The sequence below is a fragment of the Salvelinus alpinus genome, chromosome 25 (assembly GCF_045679555.1).
Source record: "Salvelinus alpinus chromosome 25, SLU_Salpinus.1, whole genome shotgun sequence".
Lineage (NCBI taxonomy): Eukaryota > Metazoa > Chordata > Actinopteri > Salmoniformes > Salmonidae > Salvelinus > Salvelinus alpinus.
Window position 1 is genome coordinate 3,416,151 of NC_092110.1, and position 14,873 is coordinate 3,431,023.

Below are 14,873 nucleotides of genomic sequence, written 5' to 3' on the forward strand. Positions count from 1 at the left end.
GAAAAATGCCATAAGGTCTGAACTAGACACCAAAGTCGACATACTGTACAAAGACTTATCTAGTCTAAGTAAAACAAAATAAAAAAATGTATCTACTGCTCTGCTAACTAGCTAGCTAAAGTGTAGTCAGTGGCTAGCTAAGACATACAAAGGGGACGCACATTCATGGATTGAGCACAAACGTCTCTCTGATCGCGCTGGTGAATGGTAGCTGACAGTGTGATTAGAGATGAGGAGCTCGCTGCAGGAATTCGTAGTCTTGCTGAAGTCTTCTCTGTTGCTAATTAGCATTTTCGAGGAGAATATATTGAGAACACTCGATTTGTCCTAGAGAATTACATGGCTATCAAAACATCACGCCAGGGTAAGCCTACACGAAACACAGACCGTATATGAAGTATTCTAAAATTGAAAAATGATTGGAACCATTACCGGGTTTTCCCGCTAGGTTTTATGGGTATTATATAGTGTCCACTGTGCTGTCGATGACCCAGCCCACCTTCTAGGCGTGTGTAATTGCAAGAGAAAAGCGCTATAATCATCATGTACAACAAATGTTTACAAAGGATTGCATTTAATGAACTAAAACATTCTTAGAGGTACATTTAAATGATAAAAGTGAAGAGTTATGGTGTACCTTTTAGATGCTAATTTATCATATTTTAGGTGTTTGTTAACAAACCAAAACGTGACATTCTTGAACAACGGAGACGTGGATGAGTCATCCCCATGTGTCGTTTTGCAGATAACCATCTCTAGATAACTTCAGAAAAAGTTTCAATTTCTGAAGCTTGATTTTCGTTTATGGATTTCGTTTATCATCAGATTTGGAGATGATGCCTGGTCCAAAGTAAACCACGTTTCCAACGCATACAACCTTGTCGCGATGCATGATGACAGGACATAGATTTACAAAAGTGTTGGATTGGAAGTGTGACTGTCATTGTATACAGGTAAGATGTACAGTCAATGGTACGTGACCGTAAATACGTATGAGTACACCGGTCCGGACCTCGGTCATTTTTAATAATTTGATAAAAATAAATGTATTTTGTACACAAAGAAAATAAATTACAGGTCAACATATAAATATTGTTCCGAGTATTGATTAAACAAACCTCAGAACGCTTTATTCTTGATCTGACCGATTTCTAATCGCGCCTGACTCTTTGCGAACGAGTGGAATCATGAACAGTGATTTTTGTTCATTATGTTCGTCTGCGTCCCCGATATATGTGCCTTTTTAGCCGCACATTCACACCAAAGACTACAATATGAAGATAGGCTAAAAGTGCTTCTCCAATACAAATCCCGATCACAGGCGATGTCATGGCGATGTTGGCTAGCTAAACTCATGCGCAGAGAAACGTCATCGGGGCAAACGGCCGTTTCGCGCCGAACTGCGCATGTGTAGGCCGTCAAATCAAAGTCACACAAAGTCACATATGAAGTTGTTTTTGACGAAAAATGTAAGTGTCACTTTCACATGGTTGGAGTAATAACATGTCAAACTACGTAAAACATTGGCTCGAAGCTAGGTTGTACATTTAAGATTTCGAGAAAATTAACAACTAAGGAAGAATGCTTTACTTTCCTCATTGACTTCTCAAACCCCTGGTCTGTTTCGCAAGCGTACCCTGAAGGTTTAGAACCTCTTTGCTCACGGGCTTTCAAAAGGCTAACTCCGCCCTCTCGGAGAAGGGTGCAATTGCGGCTTGTAATTCGGGGCGTTCCTGCATGTGGCTATTTCTGCATCTACAGGAACCACTCTTTATCCCTATATTGTTTTGTTTTTTTAAAGATATATCAGGCGGGGGGGAGTGTATCTTGGGAAATGGCGACTGTGCTTGAATCTGAAAGTGCGGCAAGTGAAGTGTGTGTGATAATGAATGAAAAATTGTGAAATCAAAGAATGGAACAAAATGAGCAAAAGTTGTAGTAAAAGAAAAGTACCGGTCCAATAATACATTTCTTATTGGACTGTGATTTCTGGACAAGAGGGTTCATTTGGGAAATCCATTTGTAATACTGAGGACTGTGAAGAAAGCAGCGGGAAAGGTGGATTCAATAAAGGTGACTAGAAGCGGCCTTGTTTTGGTTAATTGTGTCGATGAAGAACAGAAGAAGCGTGCAATGGATCTGGCAAAATTGCACACGTCAGAAGTACCTGTATTCCTCTTCGGAGTAGGGCGCCTGCCAAAGGAGTTATAGCTGGAGTTTCGTTATATTTTTTTTAACCTTTATTTAACAAGGCAAGTCAGTTAAGAACAAATTCTTATTTACAATGACAGCCTACCCCAGACAAACCTGGAAGGCACTGGGCCAATTGTGCACCGGTCTATGGGACTCCCGATCACAGCCGGTTGTGATACAGCCCAGGATCAAACCAGGGTCTGTAGTGACGACTCTAGCACTGAGATGCAGTGCCTTAGACCGCTGTGCCACTCGGGAGCCACCGATGAGTACCTTAGTCAGAAAATCCTAGAAGTGGTCAGTGCACTTCGCATGACCCGTATGGTAAATAGAACAAAGGAGAAAAGCCTATCAATATTATTGTGGTTTGAGGAGACTCTACCTGAACATGTGAAACTTGGAAATGTGTGGTGAGAGCATTTGTCCAAACCATTACAGTGTGGTAATTGTAAAGGATATGGTCACGGATAAAATGTTTGCAGATGGGACAAGTATGGTATTGAAGAATCAGGGAATGGAAAATGTGGTGGGGTTCATACTCCGGACTTCCTTGAGTGCCCTGTTAGGCTGAAGGAGGTCAAGGTGCAAGGATCAGGACTGTGCACCGGATCTCCTATGTGGAGACGGTGAAGAGAGTTGAAGGGGCAAGAGGAAAGTGTTGAAGATATGTGTAACGGATGTGAAATGGCTAGCTAGTTAGCGGGTACGCGCTACTAGCGTTTCAATCAGTTACGTCACTTGCTCTGAAACCTAGAAGTAGTGTTGCACCTTGCTCTTCAAGGGCCATGGCCTTTGTGGAGCGATGGGTAACGATGCTTCGTGGGCGACCGTTGTTGATGTGTGCAGAGGGTCCCTGGTTCGCGCCCGTGTCGGGGCGAGGGGACGGTTTAAAGTTATACTGTTACATTGATGCTGTTGACCCGGATCACTGGTTGCTGCGGAAAAGGAGGAGGTTGAAAGGGGGGTGAGTGTAACGGATGTGAAATGGCTAGCTAGTTAGCGGGTACGCGCTACTAGCGTTTCAATCAGTTACGTCACTTGCTCTGAAACCTAGAAGTAGTGTTGCACCTTGCTCTGCAAGGGCCGTGGCCTTTGTGGAGCGATGGGTAACGATGCTTCGTGGGGTGGCCTTTGTGGAGCGATGGGTAACGATGCTTCGTGGGCGACCGTTGTTGATGTGTGCAGAAGGTCCCTGGTTCGCGCCCATGTCGGGGCGAGGGGACGGTTTAAAGTTATACTGTTACATGTGGCGGTGGATGCATTGCAACCAGTTGCTAGTGTTTTAAGTCAATTGATTTATCTGGATACAGTCATTGTGAAGAAAGAGGATTCTGTGGCATTTATAGCCACAGTGATTTAATTGTAGAGCACAAGTGTCCAAGAAGCTGAACATCATATCTGCAGCCAATAAGTTTTTGTGGCTCCAAGAGTTCATGGCAAGGACTATTGTAGCTAGGATATGTTCCACCTCACAGGAGTCTTCAGAGACCATGTAGGGACCTTTTTTTGATAGATGGTATGATATTTTATTCATTTTTACCCACATTATTTCATTTTTTTAAATCCTTATTATCATGACCCAATTGTTGCGAACGCCATTACACCATAGAAGAAGAACGGCGACAGGCGGGGGCGCTCCAGTACAGTAGGTGGCGTTAATGTCTATAACGTTGGATGGCAGTAGAAGGGCGATAGCGGTAACGAGTTAGCCGTACAGTGTCCTTCGTCCCCGCATTTCTGTTAACGACAGCAGGTGGGAGTGAAGGACACTGTGTGCTAGCTAAGGCAGCTAGTCCGGTACAATGCAGGTGGGGGCGACACTGTGTGCTAACTAACTAGCAACTTGTTAGCTAACACACGGTGTCGCCCCAGCCTCCCGTCTGCTGTGCTAGCGGGAAGCAGGAGCGACATTCGCACCCGCCTGTTACAGTTTTCTCCGGTACGCAGCCGGCCGGAGGCGTGTGCGACACCGTGTGCTAGCTAACTAGTAAGCTAGTATGCTGTCTCCCCAGCCTCCCACCTGCTCTGGTAGCGGTAAGCGGTGGCGACACCGGTAGACCGTGTCCTTCGCCCCTGCCTGTCGCGCACTGTTTTCCGTATTTCAGGTAACGACGTTGAGAGCAGGTTTATTTCCCTTTTGACCCACATTTAAAAGTGTCACAAACATGTAGATTTGGGGAATGCCGACATGCAGGAACGCCCCAAATTGCAGGCTGCAGTTGCACAATATTGCCCTCTAGCACATTGTTTCCCAACCAGGGGTACTATCACCCCTGAATACATGGCCTATCAACGGGGTACCTGAGAAGACTCATGAGACCATAGGCCTACTGGTAAAATGCACACGACGACGGTACTCCAGGCATAGCAAAACTCAGTTGGTCTTACACTAACCGAAAAGGGTTGGGAACCACTGCTCTAGCAGCACAGACGTGAAACGAACTACCCCATCTCCCAGTCGGTGAAGTAGGCAACAAGAGACGCTGCTGAAAGTGTTTTGGTAGATGCTGGACGAGGCAATTTTAAAACCGCACCGCAACAGCGGCCGTGTCAACAGATATCCAAAAACAAACAATATCCGACTCTCGGAGAATGAGTACACAACTGGTAAATAGTCGCTTATATACAGGATACGCAGGGGTGAAAGTACTCTGGTACGGCACCACAGTCAAATAAATAGTTGGGGTACGCCGTACCAATAATACACGAGCCTATCACTAAACAGAATGTAAAGAAAAATGTAGGCTATTACACTATTTTTTTTAATCATTACCGCATGAAAATGAGCGATTGTTCTTGAAAACGGATATAGCCTACGCTCCCAAATGCGATGTGGTTCGAAGAGGACACTTAACATTTTTCCAAGGCAGAGATTAGGTGGCGCCACCGAGACGCGTGCGTACAGCAGTAGATTCTGGCCAAATGTCATTGCACTTTTTGGTGTTTTGTGTAATATGTCTATTTCCATTTACCACTGTTTGGAGGCTGGATATGTTGCGAGTGGTTGAACGTGCGCAGGTAGCCTAGTAAAGGAGCCTTTTGAAGTGATTGTTTGACAATCAGATAACATCATGACTGGTTGTGTTTATGCCACGGTAAATGTAATACGTTAAAAAAATGTAATGACAGATCTTTACGACTAGGCCCACAGAGATGCTATTGAATGAATAGGGATTATATATGTAATTCTTCCCATACCGGGAAGAAATTAAATCTACCTTCACCCCTGTAGGTCAGTCCAGTGGCTAGCTGCCAACAGATATTTATATTGCAGTAACGTTGAAGGGCTTTGGCTAGTATTACATAATCCGTTAGAAGGATGAAGTATGTCTAACGTTAAATGGCGCATACCTCAGCAGGAGAAAAAAAGACGCAAAATTCTCATAACTTTACTTTACAGAAAGTAGGCAACTGAGACAAACAGTGATGTGGGCATGTGGTGCTCATTGGTGAGGTTGAGGCAGCAATGCATGCAGAGGAGACAGTTTAGTACAGTGATTCCCAAACTTGGTGTCGGGGCCCCATGTGTGGTCCCCTGAGAAACCGGGTTAAACAAAGAACTTAAATATCTCCACATGGCCCATCTTCCTTATAGGCCTACATTAAAATGCAATCAATTCTCGCGATCACCCATACGTAAAATGTATGCACGCATGACTGTAAGTCACTTTGGATAAAAGCGTCTGCTAAATGCCATATATATTAATATGAAAATCTCCACATGGCCCATCGTTTTATAGGCCTACATTAAAATGCAAACAATACAGCTCTAAAAATGTCCTACGTATTTGTTTCCGCGCTAATGCTACATGTCAGTGTGAATAATTTCTCATATTTCCACCGTTTCAGGGCTATAACATTACAGCTGTATAGCTAATAGGCTATGTGTTTGTAGTTCAACTGAGGTGAATTAACCTATGGCCGTCTAGGTGATAATGGCTGGGATCATTTTTGCTTGTTTTTGTTGTTCTCCAAATAGCGTTTTAAAAGTTTTCTAATTGTTTAGAAATGCAGTTAAGCTGACAACTGCAATGCAATGGCAGTAATGGAAAATCTCTTCTGACTTGCCCTTTGTAAAGATGGGGATCTGAAAGATTGTGGAGGCAATTTATCCTGCTCGTCAAATTGTCTTTTCCAGACGGATGTCTTGGACTGAAGGAGAGGTATGTGAAAGCTTATTGAAATGACATTGTGCTTTCATATAGATTTATTGTGGCAAACAATAACGTAGACCTAATTCATCATACTCAAACCAAGTTCTATTTTCTTAAAGGAGTAGTTAGGTAGGTAGTTACCAATAAAGGCGGCATTCCGAGTTAATCAACGTTTCCCCCCATATTTTATTACAGTGTATCTGAAATCTGCAAGGCTGTTGGGATCTCCTTACGGATGGGTGTGGGCAAAGACTCTCCCCTTACGCCGCTGAGCCGTCCTACTTGGAGTCCCCTCCACGTCCATCTCCATCCCATTTAGCCACAGTAGCCATATCCTGATCGCTGGCTCCAAGATGGATCCTTTGGGAACAATGCACTTCACCACTATCGACTATGTCATATTTGCCCTTTTGCTGGTGGCATCCATGGGCATAGGGCTGTATTACGCCCTGTCAGGGGGTCGACAGCGCACCACTCAGGAGTTCCTGCTAGCGGACCGGAGCATGAGCTGCCTTCCTGTATCCCTGTCACTTATCGCTACATTTCAGTCAGCGGTGGCTATAGTGGGCGTGCCGGCAGAGATCTATACCCATGGCACTCAGTACTGGTTCATAGGCTGTGCTTACATCTTGGGCCTATTAATTCCAGCACACGTTTTCATTCCTGTGTTCTACAGGCTGCATCTTACCAGCGCTTACCAGGTACATACTGTAGGCTCTTTGCAAACTTAGCTCAAGATGGAGAGAAATCTTTGGAATTAAAATATGTAGGCTAATACCAGTTGAAATGTATAGACCTAGCTTTTAAACCCTGCTAAGGAGTTTACATAGTTTTGGTTTCTGGTAGGGAAATAAATAATGAATAAATACATTCTGAGTATACTGATGTGTATATCACTTAGTGATAGTATTGTTTCTTTTCAGTATCTGGAACTGCGCTTTAGCAAACCAGTGCGTATCTGTGGAACACTTACCTTCATCTTTCAGACAGTAAGGTCCATACATACCAGATGCAATAATAAAAACAAAAACAAGTAAAAGAAAGAATTTATAAATGTTGTAGATTATCAGTTTTCCCGCTGATATGACTACTGCTATCTCTTGCAGGTCATCTATATGGGTGTTTGTGTGTACACTCCGGCCCTAGCACTCAATGCAGGTCAGTAATTTAGGCTTTGGTTTTAGGATTTAAAGACAGTGATAAGTTTTAACACTTTAATGGCGGGTTATGGCTGTCTCCAAGAAACAGATTAAGCGTAGTCCAGGACTTAAATGCAACAAGGGACATTCTCAGTTGAAATAGCTTTTTATTCCAGAGCTTAAATGCAACACTGGACATTCTCAGTTGAAAGAGCTTTTTATTCCAGGGCTTAAATGCAACACTGGATATTCTCAGTTGAAAGAGCTTTTTTGTCCAGGACTTAAATGCATCAAGGGACATTCTCAGTTGAAAGAGTTTCTTATTCCAGGACTAGGCTTAATCTGTGTCTGGGAAACCGGACATGTTACTGTGTTTTGTGCCATGAGTAGGTTATCTAGAACTGTGCAAAATGCACATTATGAATGAGTAAAGGTTGCTTAATTTGGTTCCATGCTTCCCTATAGTTACTGGCTTTGATCTATGGGGAGCAGTACTGGCCACTGGACTGGTGTGTACACTGTATACTACTCTGGTAAGTTGTTCTTTGTCATTTTCAGAGTTTGTAAATAAGCTGTTATTACACAATGGTAAATAAACTGGAAATATTACATAATCTAAAGTACAAATAAATACAAATACTCATGAAAATCTTTTTGTTTAACGTTGACATTATGAAATGTCATTGCAAAGTGTCCTTTTTTCGCTATATCTTTGGATGTAACATCAGCCATTATAAGCTTGAAGCCTATACGATAATAGGCTCTGTGCCTCTGTGTTGTACCTGGTCCTGACAGGGAGGCCTGAAGGCAGTGATCTGGACAGATGTCTTCCAGACCATAGTGATGTTTGCTGGCCAACTGGCGGTCATCGTGGTGGGGGTCCAGCAGACTGGAGGGTTAGCAGAGGTCTGGAGGAAGGTCTGGGAGGGGAACCGTATCTCTGGCATAGAGTGAGTGGACTGGTTACTATCTTCATGTATTCAAGCGATGACTGGCAATCCTGTTTGAAGTTTGATTTTAAGGACATCTTAAATTCCATGTTCCAATTCCAAAGTTCCAGTTCTAATATTCCAATTCTATGTTCCCCCTCTTGTCATGTCTGTTCTATAGCCTGAATCCTGACCCTACGGAGAGGTACACGTTCTGGACCCTGGGGGTGGGAGGGGTCTTCCTGATGCTGTCTCTGTACGGGGTGAACCAGGCCCAGGTCCAGAGATACCTCAGCTCCAAGACCGAGAGGGAAGCCATCATGTAAGACTGCATGTACCACACTCCATACACAACACCACATCACGGTGCATACACATGGAATCATGTGGTAATACCATGGTAATGGTATGGATACTGACCTATTTTAACGCATTGTGATTCTGCAGGTCTTGCTACATGGTGTTTCCCTCTCTACAGGTAGCTCTAGCTCTGAGCTGTGTCATGGGGCTGGTCATGTTCGCACGTTACTGTGGGGAGGACCAATTTCACAAAATAGGCAACTTATCAAAAAATGAGGTCAGTAGAAGTGTGTGTGTGTTATTATTTTGGTCTTTCAGAGTGCATCATTAGAGTATTATAGCTTGTGGATTAAGTAATATGCAATTTAGCAGTCAGCAGATGTTTTTATTCAAAATTACCTATAGCACAGTGGCACTCACTACATTTTTTGTGTCTGTGATCTCCAGTGAGAATTGAACCCACAAACCTGGTGTAGCTAGTGCCACACTCTTACCTACAGTACACCAACCATTATGTGTTCTCTATCCACAGATGGTGTTATACTTTGTTATGGACATGCTGCAGGATATACCTGGTCTGTCTGGACTGTTTATAGCTTGCTTATTTAGTGCAGCTCTCAGGTATGTCAATCAATCAATATTTTTAACACCCTTTGTCACAAAGGGCTTTACATTAACCCAGCCTAGACATCCAGAACAAACAGAAGCATAGGATCAGAAGAGTGCTTTGGTGTTGACACTTAGTTTAATGTTTGTCTCCACAGCACCATCTCGTCAGCCTTTAACTCTCTGGCCACAGTGACCTTGGAGGACCTGATCAAACCACACTGCTCATCCATGACAGAGGCAAGGGCCACCCTGCTCTCCAAGGGACTGGGTACGTTGAGATCTCCTGGGCCCTGTCCAGAAACAACCCCATAGACCTTATCCCCTAGGACCCAGCCACTTCATGTACAGTAGATCAGATCAAGTGCCTATGGGGTAGGGACTAGAGGTTGTTTCTGAACGGGGCCCTGCTCACTGTTGACAGTGTGTCTTTTAACTTATTTGTAAGTTCTACATCATGCTTTCCTCACTTTATCTGTGAGATGTTTTCTAAGACAGCATGTTTTCTAAGACAGCACTCGTATAATATCAACATTAAAGAGGGACATTTACTTTTTCTGTTTCTGAACTAGCATGTTCATATGGACTGATTTGCCTGGCTATGGCCTATTTAACCCACTTGATGAGTGATTCCGTTTTGCAAGTAAGGACAACATTTGATATATTTTAATAACTTACTGTATTTAGTTAAAACTCAAATATTATGTCTGATTCTGACATTTTTGTATTTATTTAAATTCAAGGCTGTTTTCAAAATCTTTGGAATGGTTGGTGGTCCTCTTCTTGGCATCTTCTGTCTCGGGATGTTCTTTCCTTGGGCTAACTCTACTGTAAGTACTCAATGTATATAGTGAGGGCATACATTTTTAGTATGTGAATGTGATCCCTGTGGGAATCAAACTTAGCGTCACGCCGGGTTACTCTAAAACCACTTTGTGACAACTGCTGATGTAAAAAGGTCAAGACTCAATCAATACATTTGATTGATTGATGTACTGTGTTTCTCCAGGGTGCCCTGGCAGGTTTGGGGTCAGGCCTGGCGATGGCCTTCTGGGTGGGCATCGGGAGCATCGTAACCCGTACCTCTGGTGGTTCTGCTGCTGTGTCTCATTTCAACTGCACTGCTGTACAACTCTCAGGAAACATCACCACAGCCATAGGGACTGCACTCAATAGTACTGCTGTGCCTACTAGTACATCCAGGTAAGAGTCTTGAGTGTATCATGAAAAGCTCTGTACAAATAAAATGTACCTGTCATAAGAGGCAAACAACAACTAATAATCAGATAATCTTAATTAAAGTATTCTATTTAGTTTGCTCATAGATTTAAATGTATATATTTTTTTGTCACTGGCCTACACAATACCCCATAATGTCAAAATGGAATTATGTTTTTAGACATTTTTACAAATGAATTAAAAATTAAAAGCTGAAATGTTTGGAGTCAAGTATTCAACCCCTTTGTTATGGAAAGCCTAAATAATTTCAGGAGTAGAAATGTGCTCTTAACAAGTCACATAATAAGTGTGCAATAAGGTCTCCCGCGGGACGGTTGAGCTAACTTAGGCTAATGCAATTAGCATGAGGTTGTAAGTAACACGAACATTTCCCAGGACATAGACATTTCTGTTATTGGCAGAAAGCTTACATTTTTGTTCATCTAACTGCACTGTCCAATTTACAGTAGCTATTACAGTGAAAGAATACCATGCTATTGTTTGAGGAGAGTGCACAGTTATGAACTAGAAAGTTATTAATAAACCAATTAGGCACATTTGGGCAGTCTTGATACAACATTTTGAACAGAAATACAATGGTTCATTGGATCAGTCTAAAACTTTGAATATACACTGCTGCCATCTAGTGGCCAAAATCAAAATTGCGCCTAGATTCCTAAGTCATATATTGGCCTTTCTCGTGCATTTCAACAATGATGATACAAAAAAACGCATGTTTTTTTCTTTGTATTATCTTAAACCAGTATTATATTCTCCTATATTATTTTAACAATTGCACAAACTGCAAAGTGTTTCCTTTCAAATGGTATCAAGAATATGCATATCCTTCCTTCAGGTCCTGAGCAACAGGTAGTTATATTTGGATATGTCATTTTAGGCGGGGGAAGAAGGAGAAAAAAAAAGGGTCCGATCCTTAATTAACATGATTTTTTAATGAATGAATGTAAGGTCCTTAAGTCGGGCAGTGAATTTCAAACACAGATTCAACCACAAAGACCAGGGAGGTTATCCAATCCTTGTAAAGAAGGGTACCTATTGGTAGATGAGTAAAAATACAAAAATGCAGACATTGAATATCCCTTTGAACATGGTGAAGTTATTAATTACAACTTTGGATGGTGTGTCAATACACCCAGTCACTACAAAGATACAGGCGTCCTTCCTAACTCAGTTGCTGGAGTGAAAGAAAACATGCTCAGGGATTTCACCATGAGGCCAATGGTGACTTTAAAACAGTAACAGAGTTTAATGGCTGTGATGATAGGAGAAAACAACTGAGAATGGATCAACAACATTGTAGTTACTCCACAAAACTAACCTAATTGACAATACAGAACACGCATCCTGTTTGCAATAAGGCACTAAAGTAACACTGCAAAAAATTTGGCAAAGCAATTCACTTTTTGTCCTGAAAACAAAGTGTTATGTTTAGATCCAATACAACACATTACTGAGTACCACTCTCCACATTTTCAAGCATAGAAACAAAACAAAATGTGGAATAAGTCAAGGGTTATGAATACTTTCTGAAGATGCAAATTTGTAATACATTTTGTGATTGTATATTAACTGTATGTCTTTCAACTGTTCTTTAGCCAACCAATGGGTCTGCAGAGATTCTACTCCTTATCCTTCATGTGGTACAGTGCTCTCAGCTCTTTCACTGTGGTGATCACAGGGTTGATCGTTAGCTTTCTCACAGGTAGGGGAGAGCTCTTGATCATTACCATAGAAGATGCACTCAGGGCTGGTTTTCCAGACACATATTAAACCTACTCCTGGACTAAAAAGCATGCAATGGAGATTGAGATTTTTCATTGAGCATGCCTTTTACTCAGGGACTACACTTAATCTCTGTCGTGAAAATGTTTGGTCTAATTTACCAAACAGATTCGGAATCAAGTTAATCTAATTGGTTGGATTTTATCTTTAATTTAAGGACCAATGAAAGAGGAGGATGTGACCCCAGGCACTCTGTATCCTCTGTTGGGCAACATGCTGTTCTTCGTACCAGAAAACCTCAAACAGAATCTGTGCTGCGCCACCCCACTGGGGCACAGGGTAAGTCAACAGAGCACATGGGCTCATCACACTCACAGTTCAGGATTGTGTTCATTAGTGGAAACCACATAAAAAAAGCAATAAAACGTTTTGCAACAAAAACAAGTATTTATTAATTATTGGACAAGGTCTGGTCCCCAGGGCTACATTCAGCAGGCACAACATAATGGAACGTTCGGATAGAAATATGTTATGTTTGTCTGACGTGTAGAATAAGGAATCACGTCAGTTCCATTCATGACGTTTCTATCTGCAGCATTCCACAATGTTTGCTTCCTGAAGGTTCCCCTGGTGCATTTATAGCAGAGGGGGCTATTTATTCAAGGTAGGCTGGAATTCAATCATTGCCGATAATAAGATTTCCACACTGCACTTTCAGCAAGTGTGTACAGCAGACACAAATGTTTAATTTTCAATAAATTAGCAAACATTTCAAAAAACATGTTTTCGCTTTGTCATTATGGGGTATTGTGTGTAGATGGGTGAGAAAAAAAACATATTTAATCCATTTTGAATTCAGGGGGTATGAATACTTTCTGAAGGCACTGTGTGCTATTGTATCAAGGGTACTTAACATTACCCATTATCTTATCTCAACGTGAATTATCTCTTGGTGAGTTGTTTATAGTGTATGTTTTTGTACGAGTAGCCAATCATCCAGGAATGTCCACCTGCACAACACAAGGAAAGTAATGTTCAGGCCGTCTACACAGAAGAAGAAGAGGAGAGGCAGAACTTTCTACCCACTTCCACCACACCTGTTATGGAACACGAGACAACTGTGTGATGCACAGAGACACTTCCATAACCTCATGTTATGTCGCGGCCCACAGAGCAGTGAAATGGTCCACACCATTTCATGTCACTGTTTTTCACAGAGGACCTGTTCTTTTGAGGAGATGATGCTCTGAGGGGAGAAGTGTTGTCGGGAGTGACTCTTATTTTAAAGCTTTGCTCCAGCTTCAGGTTTTTAATTCAAGTGACTGGATAAAAAATGCACTGGTACTGTAAATGTATATTGTACATGACGCATGGCAAGACCAAATAAACGTAGAGTATTACGTATTCTGGAAATCAAAAAGATAAACCCGAGGCCATATTATCTAGTTCTGAGGAAACGAGATTTGAATGGACCGGATGTATAAATGCAAAAAATCCGGTTTATGTTTCCACTCATTACCAAATATGGTGATAAGAGGAAACCCAGTGGCCGGCAGTGGGAGAAGAAGGATTTTGTCCGACATTCTGCCAATTTTCAACGACCAAACATTTTATCTCCATACAGTTTTCTGTTTCTAAAACTACAATCTGTACCCAACTGAGAGGACTGCATTTTGTGGACTTTACCCTTTGCCAAAGTTTGAAAAAAGTTGTTTAGGAGTGCAAGGGTGAATTGACTTATTATTGCACACCCACACTTTAGAATAGGCATTCCCTAACAGAAATATGCAAATTAATGCTAGAACGTGCCAATAGGATCTCACTAGCTTGTGCTTGGCTCTTCCCACCTCCTTGCTTGTCCTGCCCACTATGATTCATTTGCTCCCATTGGAAACTACAGGCTCTTTTCGATCTTGGGTTAGTTATATCTTTGATATCACTATGCTGCTGTCAATGAGAAAATATCTTTATTTGTGGAACTGAGTAGTTGTTCTTTCAATAATGTGTTGCAGTGAACAACTTTGTCATGTTGGCCTGTTGTGTCGAAGCAGAAAATATTTTTTGTAAAGTTATACTGAGACGTTTGTTAGAAAAAAAATCTTAAATAAACATTTCAATGTATTTCAGGTTTCACAGTCCTTTACTGCTGTTGATAATTTCTTTATTAGGAACAGTATAATTATCTATTCGTTTTTTTGTGTAAAGTTTTGAGTTGGCAGGGAAAGGCAGTGTTCCTGAATATCCAGTGAGTAGGAGACTCGGATGTGATGAAGTTGGTAGAGATGAATGAGGAGAGGAAGCCTGCCCTCTTGGAGGTATGGTACATCATCACATATCTGGCCAAACAAAGACAACATGGGGACAAAAAAACAACAAGGGAAGAAATTATATTGATATCGGCAGATTTTTTTTTTAAAGTTTGTAATAAACATTGGAAATCTTTCTCACTAGAGCTCACAATAAAAACTGCAATTCAGTCAAGACAAATGTGCGGACAATGCTACATCAACCCTATACAGTACAGCATTGGTATAATAATAACCCTCATTGTGGAGCCAAAACACAATGTTGAAGGGATAGTTAGCCCAAAT

At 41.8% G+C, this 14,873-nt stretch overlaps 1 protein-coding gene across 8 annotated transcripts; it reads left to right on the plus strand.

Moving 5' to 3' along the window:
* The first annotated feature begins 232 nt into the window (after positions 1-232).
* LOC139553185 (sodium-dependent multivitamin transporter-like) lies at positions 233-14,669 on the plus strand. 8 transcript variants are annotated; one of them, XM_071365221.1, is made up of 17 exons: positions 233-364; positions 6,273-6,356; positions 6,543-7,048; positions 7,271-7,336; positions 7,454-7,505; positions 7,952-8,019; positions 8,282-8,436; positions 8,597-8,737; positions 8,863-8,992; positions 9,248-9,336; positions 9,480-9,592; positions 9,894-9,964; positions 10,065-10,151; positions 10,331-10,524; positions 12,156-12,262; positions 12,500-12,621; positions 13,271-14,403. In XM_071365221.1, exons 3-17 carry the CDS (start codon positions 6,701-6,703, stop codon positions 13,406-13,408), a joined length of 1,881 nt encoding a protein of 626 aa, XP_071221322.1. In that variant the 5' UTR covers positions 233-364; positions 6,273-6,356; positions 6,543-6,700; the 3' UTR covers positions 13,409-14,403. The 8 variants fall into 8 exon arrangements, with proteins under 8 accessions (XP_071221322.1, XP_071221328.1, XP_071221326.1 ...); XM_071365227.1 differs by lacking the exons at positions 233-364; positions 13,271-14,403 and adding exons at positions 826-953; positions 14,488-14,669 and having other exon boundaries at positions 12,156-12,200; XM_071365225.1 differs by lacking the exons at positions 233-364; positions 13,271-14,403 and adding exons at positions 826-953; positions 14,488-14,660.
* Positions 14,670-14,873: the final 204 nt, after the last annotated feature.